Here is a 19299-nt window from a genome sequence, read left to right as displayed (position 1 = left end):
GTGTGCTGTAAAATCAGAGTGTTACAACGTGCCAGGTCCACATTGTAGATGAAAAGTGCATCTTCACAGCAAAGAGTTTAGGTTGTGTCGTAAAAGGCATGTTGTACACAATGTTTCAAGCCCGCAGTTTTTCCCAGATCTGCCCTTCAAGATTGATGACAACAATGAGTCGCCTTGATGTGCAGACAATGGTCCATCTGAGTCTCTCTGGAATATGCGCAGGATATCTGGCGCGGTCTGTTTCGCATAAATCTCGTTATAGGGGGGCACCTTCTGCAGGAGCGATATCGTACGCGAGTAGGAGAACATGGCGGAGAGTCTTCTCGAAAGAGAGGAAGATCAGAATCATACTCCTTTGATGGCTAGTAAGGAAAGTTTCGGGTCAATTGACATCATGGTGCGATGGCAAGACACCTAGGTACTGTGAAATAAGGTATGTTGGCATCCGATCAGAGTGCGATGCAACTCTGGGGACTCTCATAGACTTGTGCTAGAAGATGGGGGCGGGAGGGGGGAGGCCAAGACGCTAATTGTAGATCCCCATCTCTTTCCTTCCAGCTACCGGCATGATGCCGGCATCGGCATCTTGCCATCCCAACAATCGACCGATAACGTGTAACTATACAACACTGCACGCTCCAAATATATGATTTGTCCTAATCTGCGCACAAAAAAAGGGAAGGCATCCGAAGCTTGGTCGATCATTGGCCACCAAGCTAAACAAGCAGGAGAATAAACGCCGACGCTCGGCCCTTGGTCTCTGTGAACCTTACAAGCCGCTCAGCCATGTGCTACGGGATTATCAGAAGAGCTTTTCGAATCTTTCCCCTAAAGTTCTGAACACAACTTGGTTGATCGACCTCTGCTAATATGCTCACTCCAGCGTTTGATCTGCTCGAGAAAAGCTATATCCCAAAAACAAACTTTACGCTGCGAACCCTGTTCGTTCATTCTTACAGCATAAGAGCGGGCGTGAACAATTTACCCCCAGACTTGTTACAAGTGAACCCGACCAAGGAACGGGTCAGTAGCATATTTCAGTTTTCTTTTTGCAACTGTATTTACCACTAGTAGCACAGATCGTGATGCTATCATCTACTCAAGGCTGATATATAGCGCTGCCGTTCTACGCTGCGGTCGATCTGGTCGGAAATGTTATTTCAGTCTCGATATCTTGTTCCGAGTTGTCGCCATAGTCACGCATCGCAAGCAGATTCAAGAAGTCGGGAGCTCTCAGCGGCCACTGGTTATCCTCGTCGCTCAGCTTCGACTATCCTGGGGACGTGAACATCAAGTCCTACGCTATTAATTCCCGTCACTGTGTCTCTCAAGCGGGGCTGGACCAGACTATCCGGATTCATTGGTGTTGGGACAGTGAATGTGCTCCAGCTAGTGCAGGCAACAAGCTGCTGCGGGTGAAAACGTTGGAGCTGCAACGGACTTCTACCCGAATGGACCTGATAGCTGGGTCTTTCCACGTGGTGCATTTGAAGAGTCACGCTTATTGTGTGCCGCGGCAAAAGTTTTCGAAGGACAGCGCGTGAAAGAGGAACGCGGTCTGTCAATGTGCTAACTAACATGCGCCAACATTGTCGAACAGAGAAGCGCTGGACCTTTTTCGATCTATTGCAATCACAATTCATTGTTTGAGAAACTGAGCTGGAATTTGGAGGCCGCCGTTTCCGGTGGCATGTTTTCCCCTCCAAGGAGCTCAGTAAGTATCATTTCAGCCGAAGCTGTTGATGAGTCTACGCTCCAGCTTGGTTTCGTGCTATCCTCCGAAGAGAGCCCCTCGCTTCTCATGGCTTCCTGTATCACCACTCCACGTGAACTAACGACTGTCTTGATAGTCAACTATAACATAGTGCGAGATGGCCGCGACAGCGTCTGGATATCTATACCAACACTCACGAGAGAACGGCTCGATTTGAGATTACAGCAGAGATATTACTTTCATGCTCTGATCTAGGCACTAGGATTCGAAGAACGCCCTCACATCTTACCTTTCACACTCGTTCTCACTCAAACATTCACAGGAAACGGTTCGCTTATAGCATGTACGAAGATTGTGTAGTCGAGATATCGGCTGTAAGACGTGTGACAAATGTAGGCCCGATCCAAAGCCATTGGAGCCTGGTCCAGGCGCCCAGTGGTTCCCGTACGTACCCGCGAGCATGGCTCATGCTAATCTGTACGTCAATACAGACACACGCCGTACGTCAATGTCCCTCGGTAACTTTCCAAATGCCATGGATTTCAGGGCTGTGGCTTACAGCAGTTAACACCTAGAAGAGATCGACAGCACCCATAGGACTGGCCACAATTTAGGCATTTTTTAAGCGCTCAAGGGTTACCCTTGCCGAGGCCGTGCGAATATTCCAACGACGTCCTCGTTAGTACTTTCTACGTTCACATGTTACCGCTCAAGTCGTTCAGCCGCGTCCAAACTCGACACGACTACAACTGTTCCAAAGGCAAACACCAAGCAAGGCAGAGCGTCGCTCGAACGAGGGCCCTTTTTAGTGACACTGATTAACATCTCTCGAGGCATCCTGCAAGAGCACACAACCAAGAGGCAAGCCTTATGTAAAGGAGAAGGAGAGCGTGTGCTGCACCAATGAGGCAAGCTTTCTACTCCGGACGCTACTGCAACTAGTAGGCAAGCGTGCGGGGCCCCCGCACCAATGGGTCCGCCACAGACTCCACTATGATCTACAAGTCGTCAAACGGGCAATACGGCATGGCTGGCGGCGTCTTGTTGTTAGAGGGGTGTCTTGGCTCATGTCGCTGGTCCAGTCAGCCCCGCGCACAGCGTTTTGTTGCCGCGGCTCGTGTGAAGTTAGTGTCGATTCAGTCTATCTATTTTACTACCACGCGACAGATATGAGGGATGAATCGAACGCTAGGACTACGTATCGATAGTCCCTCCTTACTAGGGTAAGAGAGCAATCAAACTACTTGAACGTCTTGAACTTTCTTTTTCTTCCTGACTATACGCTCTCTCAGCTCCACCATTGTCAACATGCAGGAGGCAACGAGATCAGCAAGCCCTTCTCACGATTTCGATAAACATGGACAAGACCATCTCGAGATGGTGGCTACTCGCACCCCACCGGGCGAGCCCGAGAAACAGCAGTTGGCACCTGTCATGAGCAGAGGCCCAGAAGTGCATGAGAAGGTGAGTGCAGACGCTTTGCACTTCAGTTTCAGCTCTGACCATGGCATATCCAGATGAACGCAAAGCTGTTCATGACTCTTGTCTGCATGTCATTCCTCTGGATTGGCTCTCAGATTCCGCTCTACCTCTTCGGCTCAGTCCTTCCGCTCATCTATCAAGATGTTGGTGGAGTTGATCGATACATTTGGTTTGTCATTGGATACCTCATTCCAAACGCGGCGCTCTGTCCATTTGTGGGAGCCTTGTCAGACCTCTTCGGACGTCAGAAGGTGGCTATCGTAGGCCAGGTAGCACTCATCATCGGGCCGATCATAACTGCGACCGCAAACACTATGAACATTGCCATCGGTAAGTGCCGCAACCTTATATAAAATACCACACACTAATACGGTTTAGCCGGTCAGGTCTTCTCGGGCATCGGTGCCGGCTTGAACGAGCTTATCGCCCTCGCCGGTACAGCAGAGGTCGTGCCGATCAAGGACCGCGGCAAGTACGTTGGCCTTGTGGTGATCACCATCCTTCCCTTCTGCCCATCAGTGCTGTGGGCTCAGTTGATCGCTCAACAAAGCGACTGGAGGTACAACGGCATCTTGGTTGGAGTATGGAACTTCGTCGGTTTGATACTATGTATCTTCTGCTACAAGGATCCGTCCCGCCTGACTGAGGAGTACACTGCCCGCCATGTCCTCCGCCAGGTCGACTACATTGGCGGTATCCTAAGTACAGTTGGCATCACTCTGTTCATGATGGGGCTACAATGGGGCGCATCACAGGTCAGTATATGATCTCAGAGCAAGCATTCACGGCAATGTTGACATTTTGTAGTATGAATGGGGTAGCCCGCACAACGCGGTGCCTCTCGTCCTGGGTATCGTGCTTATCATCGCCTTCTTCGTATGGGAAGTGTATGCTCCATACCCTATGGTTCCGCGGGCGCTCTTCCACAAAGCCAAAAGGACCATGATCGTAATCCTTCTCATCACCTTCCTCAGTGGCGGTAACTACTTCGTCATGCTGCTCTTCTGGCCGACCGAGGTCTACAATGTCTATGGTAAACACATACCCCGGTAGTCCCGCACGGTACGATCGTACTAACATGAGTATTATAGGTGACGACCCGGTCGGCATTGGTATTCGCTCGCTACCCATTGGCTTTGGCATCATCGGCGGCGCGGTTGTCTGCCTGGTCCTCATTCCCATTACCAAAGGCCGCGTCCGCGAGTTGATGATATTCTTCACTGCCATGATGACAGCTGGTACAGGAGCCATGTGCATTGCGAGACCAGATAACCTCAACGTAGTCTACGCTGTCGTCACATTGGCATCCGTCGGAGTCGGTGGAGTCATTATTCCTTCCTCAATCATTGCGCAGATTGCTTGTCCGGATGAACTCATTGCCACCGTTACGGCCATCACACTTAGCATCCGTTACCTTGGTGGCGCAATCGGGTTCGCCGTGTACTCCAACCTCTTCTTCCGCAAAGTCACTATACACTTGACCGAGATCGTCGCCACCAAGACCTTAGCGTATGGCGCCATCATCAACCCTCTATCAGCTGAAGGACTTGCCGTCATCACACACGTTACCAACCTCATGGGTAACGCGAGGTTCGATGAAGTCAAAGAGATTCTTGCTACGAGCCCTGAAGTTTTGAAGCGAGACTCGTTCCCTATAATATTGGCAGCTTCGCAAGAGGCTTTCGCCTTGGCGTATCAGTGGCCATATTGGATCTCGATCGCTTTTGGTGGTGTTTGCTTCATCTTGAGCTTCTTCGTTGGAAATATTCGGAACCTTTTGACGGCCAAGGTTGCTCATCCGGTATGAGAAGGTGGAAAACTTACATGAATAGCTTGATATAGTTCTCTTTATCTTGATGACTACGGTTATCAGAAATATATGCAGTTTGAAACGATCACGTTATATCTGGTTGTGGTGAAAAAAGACTTCGATGTAGCTCAACAGTATCCTTCGAATGTTCCTGGTTTCGCTCGAGTTGTGAATATCCGCAGTCAGCTTATACGTTTGATGAGAATACTATTTAGTTTCCAAAATAATGGAACATCTCGATCGTTAAACTTTTGATTAATGTATTGCCTCAACTGTATGATGCTATGTGTATGAAAGCACACCGGGTATATGACGCCACCACAACTGCCAACAGAACTACACTCACTATGCAAACCAATCCAGATAATAAAAGAAAGAAATCACGCCCTCTGGCAGTCTTGCAATGTGTACTGGTGCTTTTTTTACCTGCCAATAATAGCTATCGCAGGCCTTTTTTCCTCTTGAGCCCAAGCAAGCAGCGCCTTGTAGATCCAGCCTAATGACGCCGGGCCATACTTATTAGCCCACCAGCAACCACCCCGGCTGCCATGGCACCAACTTGGGTCCAAGGCATCTCGCATATGTAGAATCTGCTCTTTGTGACTACGCTAGCTAGATGGTCCAGCGACAAGGAGTTCTGTTTCTTGTGCCGAGTAGCGCGGGACGGCAAGGGTGACGGAGGATCAGGAATATATTTCGGAGGATCTGACCAGCGACGAGAAGAAGACTTGGATGACGGAGAAGCATGCGGCGACGTGGTAATTCCGGTACTTCTCGTTACGGATGAGGTCTGATCGGCAGACGGACCTGGGAAGGCGAAGGATAGATTGAGGGTGCCGCGTCCTTCATCGTTGGTGGGATGGTCTCCATGTTCAACCTCGTCTGGAATGACTCGATTGGCCTCCTCGATCAAGATCAGCGCTAGATCGCTGAGAGGGCAGACGTTGGTCATTTCCTCCCCTTCCGGTGGCACGACGACAAGGGTAAACTCGGGGCTGTTGCTGGTTCTGAGTGAAGTCTCCAACTCATCGTGAGACTTTGTATCCCATCGAGCACTCTCTTGGACGGTGTAGTTTTCATCTTCTTCGAAGGCGTCGTCGACAGGCTGCTCATTTCTGGCAGTCTGTCTAAACTCCTTGAGTGCATCCATGGAGTGAGTCCGACCATTGGTCTTACGGCGCATAGAAGACGAGCTCAGTCGCATCTCAGCTGGAATAAAGCTGTCCTTTGTATGCCTTCTGCCAATAGTTTGAAAGATTTCGAGAGTGGGAGTGATAGGTGGTGAGGATGATGCATAGCCCTCATCGCTAGGTTCGGAATCGGTCTCAGAAGTGACCCCAGCCTTGGAATCCTGGGTTTCGTCCTCGTCTCCAAAGACCACGCTGTTGAAATCCAACTCCCCTTCCGTTGCCGGGGCATTGAGCGGAATGGATAGCGAGGATAAGGCTCCATTGTTCTCCGTCATGTCAGTAACCAAGAACGGCATCGAGTGACGCTGAGCGTAAGCGTGGTAAGGTTCAAAAGCCTCTTCACCCCAGCTACCGGCCTCCCAGCTATCGATCGAAGCGGTGTCTTCCTCTTCAATCACATCAAGCCCATAATTAGCGTATAGCTCCTCAGTATCGCTTTTGGCAATCTCCAGTTGCTGAGATTTGTACTGACGATACAAGTCCTCCAGCTCCTTGCGCGAGAATTGTTCTGAAATGTCGACGTTGTTCCTGCTTTGATCGATAAGCATGCGGTCAATTTCTTCATTCATCTCGCGATCGGCCTCTTGGTCGTGCTCGGGACGATCGAAGAAGGAAACCTGATCCTGCTCTTGTTGTTCAAAGGCGAATATCTGCATGGCCTCGTCTTCATCGAGCACCTCCTCCACCTCTTCGCTCGCACCGTCGTCCATGTCGTCGATTTCGTGCGCGTTTTCAATGGGAGTGACGATGTTTAAGGGTGAATTACGATAGACCTTAACACATGAGGGCGATCTATGTTTCATTTTCCAGCTCTGAAACCCTTTCATGTAGTTAGACCGATAGTTCTTGGTGCTGCTCAACTCCGGATAGGCGGGCGCCTCTGCGTCTTCTTTGCCATCGTAGCGCAAGCCAATAGCGCGAGTTATACGATCGAACCGCGCGGACATAACCTGATGCTCTGGGCGGCAGTTAAGGACGGCGAGATACCAATATTCGGCCGGCAATTGAGTAGCAGGCTCTGGTTTCTGAGTAAGCTCAGTGTCGGATGACTCTTCGCCGACGGGAGAATGCCAAAACGCGCGCTCGTTGCGAATGCGGGACAGGGTGTAGGTCTCATCTTCTTCCTTCGTCGCATCTCCGGTAGGAGGGACTTGAAGAGGACCTAACTCTGCGGCGGTAGGCGCGGAGGTGTCGGCGGTAGCATTCCAGCTATCCAGGTCGAAATCATCATCGTCGTCATCAGCCCAGTCGAACTTGCGGCTATCAACAATAAGATCTTCGGAAGCCATATCCTGTGGCTTCAATGTGTCGGTTTGATAGTGTGTAGGGATAGTAAAACGGTTGAAGATGGTCGATATGTCAACTTTCGCAACGGCGAACCAAATCAGGTCGAGGTAAGCCGAGAAGACTTTGTGATAAAGAGCGTGATGCGGTGTGATTCCTGGACCGACAAGTTGCAAGTGCAATCGCGAGTGTGTGACGGTGAGAGTTCAAACACTCCTGATGCCTGCTGGTTCTGCGATGATGGTGTGTGCGCAGTCATTCGTAAAGAGGGAAACGACGGGCAAAAAACTATGTAATGAATGAGGGGCTGAAGACATTTTGGCAAGTGAAAGCGTTGTGTGCTGACTTTGCGACGGTGGATGACCCTTGATCGAACCAGGGTTCACTCCTCGTAGGCTGAGTCAATTGTAACCCACACTTTGGCTTTCGCACAAAATGCTTGAGGACATTCATGGGTACGCGCAAGGGTTTATATTCACAGATGAAATGCTAGTTCTGTACACAAATGGTTGTCTTGATCCGGGTTTCCCTAGCGCGCCAAAAGAGAAATGGCAAAAACAAAGACAATGTACAAAATACGTCTGTGTTGCCCAATGAAACACGTTCCGCGGAGGATTTTCGATTGAATTCTGCGCACTACCATTTTCCCAACATATGTTCCGATCTGAAGTAGGCCCTAACGTTCGCCGAACCATCGTTCTGGGTGAAATGCGGAGTCGTTATAACGGTCCGTGAGGCCAATCGTGTCAACTTCAAATAGTTCCCTGGCCGACCGCCTAGATAACGCTGTCGATCTTCGGAGAGGGTCGCCGGCTCTGTACGGCAGCTGGTACCAAGTTCCAAGCCGTCCGTGAGAACTGTTTTGTAGCCCTAAAGCAGTCGCGTGTGGCTTGCTTTGACTTCTTTGGCAACATTTTAATGAAATGCTTCATCCTGCTAGTCCACTTACGCCGCATACTGTTGGGACTATCATGGGCCGCCGGTTCTGATTCCAAATCATAATCTAAATCAGTTGAGACATTATCGTCTACAGTCCGCTCGCGCACTAACGGAGAGTCATGGGTCTTGTTTGCCACGAACGTCGCAGGGACATCTCTAGTATCTTCGGCGGACGTATACAGTGGTGCATATAGCTGCTCAATATCCTCTACTTGTAGCTCATCAGACCAACCTTTAGTGGTAAGGACAGGTACGCTATCAACACGCTTTCGATCCCGCTTGTCATCGCGCTCATACTTCTCGACATCCATACCGGGGCCATCCATATGGAGATGATGTTCATTGTTTGCTGACTGTAGACGATCGGTCTGATAGGAAGATATTGATGTCATGGAGGTGCATTTCGAGAAGGCGGAGGTCCAAACGGACGACTTGGTATTCAGTGTATCCTTGGAAGGCGAAATCCTGACACGAGATACGAGGTCGTATTGGTCCTGCTGTGTGGCGGTACTCGCGTTCGTGATCACCGGTGGCTGTACATGCTCATAGCAGCTCGTCGAAAACCGCAACAGGGACGGCCCATGCACCGTGCTGCATCCCGTCTTGAACTTGGCATCTAGCCACTCCCGACGGCAGTAACCTGTACCACCACCTACGTTGTGTACGATTCGGAAGCGCTCGCGTAGCAAAGCAAGTGCGTCGTCCGCAGATAGATCCAGTACGCTTGCGTCAGACGACGGATTCGGCGATGAAGACAGCGAGGATGGTTCGAAAGTCGACCAAGGCAAGCAGACATCTTCGTTGTAAGAAACGGAGATTTCATCAGCGCGAGCGATGAGCGACGCAAGTGACCTACCGTCGCTGTGCCTGCGAATTCCAAAGTTCTGCTTGTTGTTGTAAGGGTAGGAGATATCGATAGACTCCAGAGGCGACAGCATAGGTGGGTGGTGGACGAGATAGTTGTTGTTCAACGGGTCAGCGTTAACGTGTTCCTTGTCTTCCTTCTCATCCTTCTCATATTCTTTGATCTTCTCAGCGAATGCCGATACAGCATGCTCGATCTTTTGACTGAGATCAATTTCGTCGTCTTCTGAGTCAGATTCAAGGTCCAAATCAGCGTTATCGACACCTGCCCTTGCCATGCATTGAGCCAAAGAGGGTAGCTTCGCCCTTGCAGAAGACTTGGTTTTGAAGGTCTGATTCTCTCGTATGAAGTTTTGCAAATCGTTCCATGATCGGTCTTCATCTTCCTGGTCGTTAACGTACGCGCCCAGATTGGCCTTCATGTCTTCGTCTAGTAGCTCGGTTGTTAGAGACTGCGTATATAGATGTCGCCTGGCGAACCCGAACTGACGATGCAGGAACTCGGAGTCGGGCCATCTCGCTCGTGTGTCTATTGCTAGGTTTGCATCCGCGATGATAGACAATGCCAGACTGAGGCTATTTCTCAACAGAATGTGTAATTGGGTGATTGACACTTGGTCGATTGTTTTGGGTGATGTGAGACGAAAGGCGTGGTGTCTTTACACCAGATTCAGATGCAACCGAAGTCGCTGTTCAACAAACATGAAAGCCTTTACCTGCGGGTCGCCTTTTTGAAGGCGCTTACCACGGTGACGGTGGTTGCGTTTGCTCCCATATTCTGCTTAGGGCCGGATTATCTTTGCGTCTTTCACTCGCCCAAAAGGGAAACGATTTGAACATCGACACAATACTTCTGAGGGGACACATCGCGGGAAAAGGTAAAGGAAAGAGAGAATAGCAAGCGCGAGGGTTGCTGTGGGCAACAGCAAATAAGTCTTCTACAACGATGGTCGAATTCGGGATGCCTGCTCCATCTCTGATATGCGGATGAGCAATGGCTATATATACATCGAATATCACATTACTGACCAGCAGGTTTTCGGTGCATAACGGTCGCAGCTGCCTGAAGGAAGAAGTTAGCAACCTTCTCCTCGTGGTTCCATCGACTCTTGCTGCACATACCTGGTGGTTCGGGAAGATCAAACTATCGGCCAACACGACATTCTCCCTTCGCCCTGCAGCAAACACGACAACCTCGGCAATGTCCTCTGGTGTCAACGGTTCAACGCCCTCGTACACCTTCTTTGCTTTCTCCTTATCGCCGCCAAATCTTACAACACTAAACTCGGTCTCCACCTGCCCTGGGTCGATCTCGATAACGCGAATTCTTGTAGCGATGAGCTCCTTGCGCATGGCGTCTGTGAAAGAGCGAACAGCTGCCTTTGTAGCGCAGTAGATGGAGCCACCTTGGTAGGGCTCGCGACCTGCGATACTGCCAATGTTGATGATGTCACCTGAGGGTGTGGAGCGTGCTTTGAAGATGGGGAGGATGGCTTGCGTCATGTTGATTAGGCCGGTTACGTTTGTGCTGAACATGGTGTCGATGTCGGCGGGGGAGATGTCAGGGGCTTGAGCGACGCCCTTTACAAGGCCGCTGATATATCTGTTAGCTCGCGGACCAGAGTATGTAGAGGAGTAATGACATACGCGTTGTTGACCAGAACATCAATGTCCTTGTACTCTTGTGGTAGGTTGCCAACGAAGCCCTGCACTTCATCTGGCTTGCTGACATCGAGCTTTACTGGTAGGACCTTGACGCCTTTTGCGAAACCCTGGATTTCCTGTGCAAGCTCCTTCAATGTGTCCTCTCGTCGCGCGGTCAGGATGAGCTTCAGGTCATCGGGTTGTGTCCGCGCAAACTCGATTGCTGTCGACTTGCCGATACCAGAGGATGCACCGGTGATGACAATAGTCTTGCCCTTGAGGCGCTCTGCCATCTTGGTCGCCATTTTCGCAGTTTGTTGTTGGAGGATACGCGATAGCTGGATACTCGTGGGCGCGATGCGGGGTCGTAACGGGGCTCTGGCGAGAGAGGTAGCAGCGCGGAAGAATTGGCGAGAGGACAGGAGATTAGGCATGTACGTCGCAATGCTTTGTAATGCAGCGATGGAGGTTTGCACAGCGTGGGGGAAGGCAATTGGGGAATTTGGGGACGCAGGCGGGATGGTTATGAGGTTAGCTATTGACATAACTCCGAGGCTGCGCGAGTCAGGCAGGCTGCATGGAGGGGTACTGTAAGCACGACAGTGTGGGGGGTTCTTGTGTCACCATCTATGACTTGATCCGCCCCATCGCACATTGCCATACGGCCAAAGAGAAGTGTAAGTTGAAATTATTTCATTCGTGCCTTTGCCGTGTCTCAGGCCGGCTTCATGGAGACGTTTCATCGTCAATCCAAGTTATTATCTTCCTCCTCCAACTCCTAGCACACTGTGCTGTGTGCGGGGTATCGAAATCGTTATATATCACGACCACTTTAGTTGGCACCCTTCTTCTTGAGCATGGCCTCGTCCTCTTCCCTCAGCTCCTGGTCGATCTTGGCTCCCTTGGAGGGCTCGTTGCCGTGTGCGCGTGCGGGAAGGGTGGCATCTTGCTCACGCTGACGGTCCTCGAGAGACTTCTCCTCGCCCTCCTTCTCACGCTTCTCCTCGCGCTCGAGCTTGTTGGCGATGGATCGCTCGTCCTCTGTCGTCATGGTTAGTGATTGTTCTTTGAGAAGAGACGGCTAGTATCGCGTCACACCGACGCAGTGCAACACATGCAGGGCTGAGGTAAACATACTGGAGTCCTGTGCCTTGTGGGAGTTATCCTTGCCCTCGTGGAAGCGGTTCTCCTTCTTCTCCTGCTCGATCTCGGCGTTGGAGCGGGTGACCTGGTCCTGAGACTCGTACACCGCGCTGTTACCGACGTTGGAAGTTCCAGACATGTTGTATGTGTGTATGTGGGGGGTATGTGGGAGTGGTAGAAGGTTTGTAAAGTGTAGTTTGAAGTGAGAAGTGATGATTGATTGCTGTTTGTTCTCGTGTGAGTGTCTTCTCCCCTCTTTATTAAGGTTCTGAAGTTTGCGCAGAGGCTAGGACCCATGATGACGTAGCTGGTAGCAATTACATCATGGTGGGGAAAACAAACACCACCCATGGATATTTCGGGCACCAAACGCGAGAAGCCTGATGACATGCATGAGGCCGATGTGGTGCCTGAGGCTGATTTAAGCTTGCATATTGCGATCACGGAGCGTTCCCGATGGGCGAGACGCAACTTTGACGCAGAACGCGATATGCATCAATCACGCGACAATTACGCGTAGCTCCTCTTCCTGATCCATCTATCGACCAAGGCCAGCGCTTCCTTCGGCTTGTTCATTGGCACCATATGGCCTGCTCCGTCCACTGTAGCGAACGCAAATGTCGTATCTCGCCCACTTGCAGTCGTTGTCTTAACTTCCTTGAACCACCCCACCTCCTTCCCCTCGTTCTCCCACGATCGCTTTGGCTGCGCAACAAACGCAGGTTGACCCTTCCATTGCATCGTGTTGGCCCATTGTAGGTTACCTGCCGTGTTGCAAGCAAGATCCAAATTACCCTGGTAGAAGAGCACATCGATGCCGTGCTCAAGAAGATACAAGACCTGAGGTTGCGTGCTTAGGACTCCATCACCGGTGAGGGCAAAAGCCCATGCGATATCGTAGGAGAGTCCCGTGAAGTTTTTCACGGCTTGGGGTACGCTCAGTGCATTCCAAACATCTGGCGTGTTCATGTAATCTTGTATCCTCTGCATCTCAGGGTAGCACAATTCGTCTTTCGTCTCGCAGCCATCCGTGATGTCGAATCGATTGCGACCTCCCGCTCCAGCCTCGCCGTCATAGTAGAGAATAACACCGTACATGCACACTTCTTCAGCCGCAATACATATGGCTGGGTCCGGATGGTTATAGCACACGTTAGTTAGCTCCATGCAACGAGGAAGGTTAGTAGCCATGATGTCGCAGCGGGTCTGGTTGAAGATGGGACTCTCGACACCGGGGTTTGTCGTGCATAGAGTTTCCCAGAAACCAAATGCAGTATCTCTGGGCGAGACAAATGCGTTTCCTGTAAAAGTCGACTTGAGGTTGACCTGAGGCCGCTTAGGATAAGCTAGGTTCTTCGAGACAATCTCGGCGCCGAGTGTTGGGACGTAATGGCCCTGTTGGTGATCAGCCCATGTCTGGTAAATGGTAGCGGCAACATAGACGTACAGCATAACTTTCTCCCGTTATGTGGAAGTCCCTATTGCTAAGATCTGGGAATACGTCGCTGGTGAACAGCTGCAGAAAGTGATGCATATCCTCTGCAGCTGTGAAGCTCGTCGCTGGAAGCGGGATTCCCTCGTCGACGTAACTAAAACCAACACCAGCGGGCTGATCGACGAATATAATGTTGGCATTCTTGCTCCATCCATATTTGTTGTACACGGTTCCATTTCCAGACTCATTGATGAGGCAAGGCCCCAGCTCGCCCAGCAATCCAATCATGCCTGAACCACCCGGTCCTCCTGTTAGCCATAGCAGGAGCGGGTCTTCAGAGGGTTTATCTTGGGACTCGAAGTACCAGAAAAAGATATGCTTTGAGCCGATGTCCAGCCAGCCTGTGTACTGTTTGGAGCGTGCATCACAAATGGTGCTGTTTTGTTGCTGCTTAATCCGGATAGAGTGGTGCTCTGAGAATTGGCTTTGGTAGATCTGAAAGCCTTCTGCTTCTGGTTTCTCCTGGAATGGCACTTGCGAAAACAAGGATGCTGTTGCGGTCGCGGAGAGCAGCCCGAGGATGGAGAGCTTCATGGTTGGCAGGGTACCCTGATGGGCGGTAATGGCGTTGTTCAACACGAGACGAGAGGCACCGAAACACGATTCAATAGAGATCAATGCAAGGTGGAAATCTCACAGATACGTAGCACAGGTCTGGGTATCACCAAGGAGGTATGAAAGAGGTGAGAAGGAAAGGAGGTTGGTCCTTACGAAAGGTACCTAGGTAGCCACCGCCAGATGACGCTCCGTCGTCTTCGGTTGGAGGCCCGCGGCGATTGAGCAGGGGTGTGAGCATTTGGCTCTGCGAACGTACTTCACCACTACTACCACACGCGACTTCACCCCCACCCTGCCTATTCTGCGCGATCTAACCGCGTCAAGTCGTACCTTCGATACATACGAGCTGCTATCGACATTTTGGATAACACCTAGGATCAAGCACCACCCAAACATAACCCATCGACCCTACGCGCATTCAAACCAAGCAGTCGCTGCTTCTTTCACTATGCCTTACAACAATACACCAATAGCGCCAAACAAGGAGATTACGGGCCATGTATCGCTTCCTCGTAAGTAATGGCCTATTCACATCTTACTCTCACTCCTGTCCTCTCACCCATCCTCATAGTAGGCGACCATTCTAACACACGGCACAGTCGCACGCGTGCAAAAGATCATACAAGCGGACCCCGAACGCATTACAACCTCCAAGAATGCCGCCTTTGCCATCGCACTAGCGACAGAAATGTTCATTCAGCACCTTGCGCAAACTACACACAATGTTGTCAAAGCCGAACGTAAGCCACGGCGCAACATCCAATACCGCGATGTCAGCAGTGCGATAGCGAAGACGGATAATCTAGAGTTCTTGGTCGATGTTGCGCCCAAGACGAGCACATGGGGAACCGTGAAGAAGAAGCTGGAAGAGAAAGAGAAGGAGGACGCTAAGAAGAAGGACAAGGATGGTCAGAAGGACGGAGTGGTGAATGGACAGAAGACATTGGATGGCCCTGTTGACACGGCCGAGGTGGGCGCGGGTAAGGACAAGGACACAGAGACGCCTACCAACGGCGATGCAACCATCTCGCCTACGCCAGCGAAACCAGACGAGACGCCCGATGCCATGGAGGTCGACCAGGAGGTCGAGCGGGTAGAGGACAGCGAGCCAGAAGAGGACGCTGCAGCGATGCAAATCGAGATGGAGATGCGCGGCCCACCTCGCCAACCTACGGCGAGTGCAAGCAAGAGTCCAGAAGCTAGGCGGTCAACCGGTGGATTTACTGCGATTAATGGTCAAAAGTGAATCCGCTAGGACGTGAAGAGCAGAGAGAGAGGCGACGTTCTAGACGAATGTTATCTTGCATTGCATAACGGCGTTAGCTGGATATATCATGGGAATAGCGCTGGGTTGTTTGAACAACGATCTGCATCAGGACTTCATGTAAGAACATGGAAAGTAAACCAACGGGATACGTGAATGTGAAGTTGTATACATTACTTCTGAGCAAAGCGGGATGTTCCAATTCTGCTACACCCCAGATTAGATTGTCCCTCTGCTTCTGCTCGCATGTGTCTCATACTTTCTTCAACTCCCTCGTCAGCCTTCTACTCCTTCAATTCCGTGTCCGGGTCCCAAACCTCCACAGTAGCCTTCCAGTCGTCCCTCACTACAATTCTCTCCAGTACTCCCACCGTCCGCTCCCACTCGACTCCGAATTTCCCGCTATTGATTTTGCACATCCTGACACTTTCGATCTCACCCGCCATCTTCGCCAGCTCCAGCAACATTTCCATAGCTGGCTTGGTATTCCCAACAATAACATCTGGCTTGTCCTTGCCCTTTCCGTACTTTGCGCTTGTGAACAGGCAACCGATCCAGTGCTGGTGTCCAGCATCAACAGGCGGAATTAAAAGGGCGGTGCCAGTGGGAACAGGTCGAGACTTCAAAAGGTGCTCTTTCGTGCAGAAGGCATGATATATTGCGTAGGCTTTTGGATACTCGACTTTAAAGGCTTTGGCTATCCCACTGCCCCAGGCGCCTTGGGTATTGCAAGCGTGTATTAGCAAAGTATGTGGGGGAGCGGCGAAGATGTTTCCGGTGTGATGGGTGAGGATGAGAGTGGTATTGGGCATCTCAGACAAGAGTGATGATGGGGGCAACTGGTATGAAGAGCAGTCTTTGTGCGAGAAGTGGCGCGGTGGTGTATCGTCCTCTGAGAGCCCCGTATCTCGTCGCTTCTCGAGTACTGGGGATGAGGATCCTGATAGTTTCCTCTTGCGTTTGCCTTTGTCTTGTGGCTTTGTAGCAGTCGACATTGGCGGTCGATCAATTGATCCTTCGTCGATTTCTCTGGCTTTTGTCCTAGGTTTGATTCCTTCCTTGGACACAAAGTAAGATCTAATGTTAGAGTCGTTGGGAGACATGATGTGGTATTTCAAACAGAAAGCTTTGTTGTAGCAGAGTTCTCAAAGTGAAAAGCGAGGGTACTTGAAGCGGGGAGAATTGAATTTGGAAGACTATTGCATAGATTCAAAGACGGTTGTACCTACCTAGATAGGTAGCATCCAGGCAGTCGCCAAGACAATCAAGTCGGAATGCTTGCCCAAACCACAAACTGTTTCACCTGCGATGGTGTGCTCAAGAGAGAGGGATGGGAATAGACTTGGTATGATTTGACAATCTTGAAGCGTTGATGCTGGCTTCGAGCCAGGATTCTATGGGTGATACTGGGGACACGCCGTTGCTCACTCTTGCAAGGAACCACAAACACGACTTACTAGAATCCCATGGCCGTTCTGATGAAGGGATTGAATGCGACATGGATATCAGACAATGTGTGAGGCTCGTAGTGATGTTGGCCGATGACGCTGCAGGTGAATATGGCGATGCGGCGGAGAGCGGCCGACCAATCACACGACACCTGACATAACGCTCCTTGCCAAACCGCCAAAACTTCGACATACTCAACCCGAGCTCTCCCCCATCAACGACACCGCCCACCGCCCACCCGCGTCCACGATGCCCGCCCTCGCCAACACAACCCGTGCCATTGCACGTTCATGGACCGCTCACCAGATGCCCGTCGCTCGGGCGGCCGGCACCACCGCTCTGCAGACCCGCAACGCCTCGGCTTCCTCGTTCGACAGCCCCTTCAAGGGCGGCCCAGACACGACCAAGATCCCCTCGTTCGCTGCGTACAGGAATAAGGGAGGCGAGACAGGCCCCAAGATGTTCCAGTACTTCATGGTCGGAACCATGGGTGCGCTGAGTGCGCTTGGCGCGAAGGCGACTGTCCAGGGTAGGTCCCTAGCCATGCGATAGCCCAGCGGAGGGGTGGAAAATACTGGAAACGCCCGATGCTGCATATTCGGAGCTGGTGGAGAGCAATTGGCTATTTTGGAGATGATTTGGATCGCGAATTGATGAAGACCGGACGGCTAACGACTGCGCCCAACAGACTTCCTCGTCAACATGTCCGCCTCCGCCGACGTTTTGGCCCAGGCCAAGGTAGAAATCGACCTCGCTGCCATTCCCGAGGGCAAGAACGTAAGTTCCGCAGTTCGATGTGGAATACTTGGACACTGGAGCTGACGAGAGCAGGTCATTATCAAGTGGCGAGGCAAGCCCGTCTTCATCCGACACCGCACCGAATCCGAGATCAAGGAGGCCGACGACACCAAGTGGGAGTCTCTCCGTGACCCCCAGCCCGACAAGGACCGTGTCCAGAAGCCCGAGTGGTTGATCATGTTGGGTACGTCAGGCATACAAGATTCAGTCTGCGAGTCATAACTGACAATACTAGGTGTCTGCACCCATCTGGGATGTGTCCCCATTGGTGAGGCTGGTGACTTTGGAGGCTGGTTCTGCCCTTGCCACGGTTCCCACTACGACATCTCTGGCCGCATAAGAAAGGGACCTGCCCCGCTCAACCTGGAGATTCCCGCATACGACTTCCCTGAGGAGGGCAAGGTCGTCATTGGTTAAGCAGAACAATTCTTCAGTGGTGGACAGCGGTGATGTCAACTTGTGTGTATAGGAGCGAGCATCAATTTCCTACGGTTTGATTCACATAGATTCAGCTTGTGTCCTTGCAATGTAACACCAGTCAGAGTCAATCTTGGCCATCTTTGGTTCTATTGTTGGGTGGATGCATGTATGATTCCATATCTACTGCCCGTTCAAGAATGTTTTTACAGCCTCCACAGCGCCCTTGAACTTGTCTGCTTCAATCAACACCATGTGTCCCTTGGGCTTAACTCCCAGCTCTTGAAACGCTCTCTTGCTGTCACTCGCGCCCTCATCCACCGGTGTATCATACTCAAAGCTCGTGTATCCCACGGCATGTTTGTGCAGTACTTCGTCCTCGGGATGGAAATAGAATGTCTCCTCACCCACATCGGCCTTCTTGTTCTTCTTCTTGCTTGGTGGTGCGTCTTCGCTCGGCAGCTGACTCTGTATCTCGGAATAACATTTGGACAAGACGAGGTAGTGTGTGAATGTGTAAGGTTCCTTTTCCTCAACCGCCCACTGAATTTCTTCCAGAAGCATCGTGTACATTGGTGGTACGATTTCATGGGGCATGTTTATGAAGCGCTCGGTCAAGATGAGGCCGATTTGCGCGGAGGACGTGGTTGTGAGGAGAGGTGGGAGTGTTGGGATCGGCGCAGACTTCTTCGAGAGGTAGGTTGTCAAATCTTGGATTACCTTTTTGTCCTGTTTGCCGTTAGCATATGAATGGGCACATCTCGTATGGAGAGGTCATACCTTGTGTGTCTCTAGGTTCAGGACGGTAAGGAAGGCGTACGGATCCGTCTCATTGCCATCGACCTTGACTGTGCTGCCGAGTAGCGGTTGCGATAATATAATATCCGCGAGTTCAGAGAGGTTGAACAACTGCGAATCAACATCGAGGAGTTGGCGCAAAAGGTTCTTGAGGCCGTGGAAATCAACCGCTGGCTGCGGGTCGAACCATTCAAAGTCGACGTTCACCATATCCATGTCCTACGAATTTGTGAGCAGGCGCATCGTGAGAAGACCTTAGCAGGGAAGGCGCATACCTCGTCGCTGCCCGACTCGTCGTCATCGTTCTGTTTGCGCTTGTCCGATGCATCGGGAAGCTCTTCGGGATCTCTCTCAGACTTTCGTTTCGCCATTGTGTAGATGTGTGGAAAGTATGAGCAGGGTTGGTGAGGTCAGTGGGTACGCGACTTTGCGCGCGATGCAACTACGTTT

General features: G+C 51.2%; 10 protein-coding genes across 10 annotated transcripts; 3 read left to right on the top strand and 7 right to left on the bottom strand.

The window, feature by feature from the left end:
* Nucleotides 1-3094: 3094 nt before the first annotated feature.
* On the top strand, nt 3095-5122 carry CC77DRAFT_119914 (MFS general substrate transporter). Its single transcript, XM_018530134.1, has 4 exons — nt 3095-3526; nt 3575-3951; nt 4004-4229; nt 4288-5122. The coding sequence occupies exons 1-4, from the start codon at nt 3232-3234 to the stop codon at nt 5001-5003; spliced, it is 1614 nt and encodes a 537-aa protein (XP_018385743.1). The 5' UTR covers nt 3095-3231; the 3' UTR covers nt 5004-5122.
* A 380-nt stretch (nt 5123-5502) lies between these two features.
* Nucleotides 5503-7485, bottom strand: CC77DRAFT_1061775 (hypothetical protein; the record flags this gene model as incomplete). The annotated part of the gene is made up of 1 exon (XM_018528463.1): nt 5503-7485. The coding sequence occupies one exon, from the start codon at nt 7483-7485 to the stop codon at nt 5503-5505; it is 1983 nt and encodes a 660-aa protein (XP_018385742.1).
* A 719-nt stretch (nt 7486-8204) lies between these two features.
* CC77DRAFT_119490 (hypothetical protein) lies at nt 8205-10004 on the bottom strand. Its single transcript, XM_018530133.1, has one exon. It carries the CDS (start codon nt 9703-9705, stop codon nt 8257-8259), a length of 1449 nt encoding a protein of 482 aa, XP_018385741.1. The 5' UTR covers nt 9706-10004; the 3' UTR covers nt 8205-8256.
* Nucleotides 10005-10304: 300 nt separating this feature from the next.
* CC77DRAFT_1031545 (NAD(P)-binding protein) lies at nt 10305-11232 on the bottom strand (the record flags this gene model as incomplete). The annotated part of the gene is made up of 3 exons (XM_018526672.1): nt 10305-10346; nt 10406-10877; nt 10931-11232. 3 exons carry the CDS (start codon nt 11230-11232, stop codon nt 10305-10307), a joined length of 816 nt encoding a protein of 271 aa, XP_018385740.1.
* A 527-nt stretch (nt 11233-11759) lies between these two features.
* CC77DRAFT_936412 (hypothetical protein) lies at nt 11760-12209 on the bottom strand (the record flags this gene model as incomplete). Its single annotated transcript, XM_018534492.1, has 2 exons — nt 11760-11968; nt 12065-12209. 2 exons carry the CDS (start codon nt 12207-12209, stop codon nt 11760-11762), a joined length of 354 nt encoding a protein of 117 aa, XP_018385739.1.
* Nucleotides 12210-12580: 371 nt separating this feature from the next.
* CC77DRAFT_936276 (carboxypeptidase Y precursor) lies at nt 12581-14099 on the bottom strand (the record flags this gene model as incomplete). Its single annotated transcript, XM_018534484.1, has 2 exons — nt 12581-13465; nt 13518-14099. The coding sequence occupies 2 exons, from the start codon at nt 14097-14099 to the stop codon at nt 12581-12583; spliced, it is 1467 nt and encodes a 488-aa protein (XP_018385738.1).
* A 331-nt stretch (nt 14100-14430) lies between these two features.
* On the top strand, nt 14431-15520 carry CC77DRAFT_119432 (hypothetical protein). Its single transcript, XM_018530132.1, has 2 exons — nt 14431-14635; nt 14723-15520. The coding sequence occupies exons 1-2, from the start codon at nt 14572-14574 to the stop codon at nt 15367-15369; spliced, it is 711 nt and encodes a 236-aa protein (XP_018385737.1). The 5' UTR covers nt 14431-14571; the 3' UTR covers nt 15370-15520.
* Nucleotides 15521-15543: 23 nt separating this feature from the next.
* On the bottom strand, nt 15544-16935 carry CC77DRAFT_1020829 (hypothetical protein). Its single transcript, XM_018525145.1, has one exon. The coding sequence runs from the start codon at nt 16488-16490 to the stop codon at nt 15672-15674; it is 819 nt and encodes a 272-aa protein (XP_018385736.1). The 5' UTR covers nt 16491-16935; the 3' UTR covers nt 15544-15671.
* Nucleotides 16936-17054: 119 nt separating this feature from the next.
* CC77DRAFT_1020827 (ubiquinol-cytochrome c reductase iron-sulfur subunit) lies at nt 17055-18452 on the top strand. Its single transcript, XM_018525144.1, has 4 exons — nt 17055-17365; nt 17525-17613; nt 17668-17818; nt 17870-18452. The coding sequence occupies exons 1-4, from the start codon at nt 17086-17088 to the stop codon at nt 18049-18051; spliced, it is 702 nt and encodes a 233-aa protein (XP_018385735.1). The 5' UTR covers nt 17055-17085; the 3' UTR covers nt 18052-18452.
* CC77DRAFT_989979 (hypothetical protein) lies at nt 18180-19275 on the bottom strand. Its single transcript, XM_018536301.1, has 3 exons — nt 19125-19275; nt 18832-19068; nt 18180-18780 (listed from the first exon to the last, which is right to left on the bottom strand). The coding sequence occupies exons 1-3, from the start codon at nt 19218-19220 to the stop codon at nt 18235-18237; spliced, it is 879 nt and encodes a 292-aa protein (XP_018385734.1). The 5' UTR covers nt 19221-19275; the 3' UTR covers nt 18180-18234.
* Between the last annotated feature and the right edge of the window lie 24 nt (nt 19276-19299).

This window comes from Alternaria alternata (assembly GCF_001642055.1).
Source record: "Alternaria alternata strain SRC1lrK2f unplaced genomic scaffold CC77scaffold_11, whole genome shotgun sequence".
In the NCBI taxonomy this organism is placed as follows: Eukaryota; Fungi; Ascomycota; class Dothideomycetes; order Pleosporales; family Pleosporaceae; genus Alternaria; species Alternaria alternata.
The sequence above is the reverse complement of the archived record's forward strand: the minus strand, read 5'-3'. Positions and strand labels throughout refer to the sequence as shown.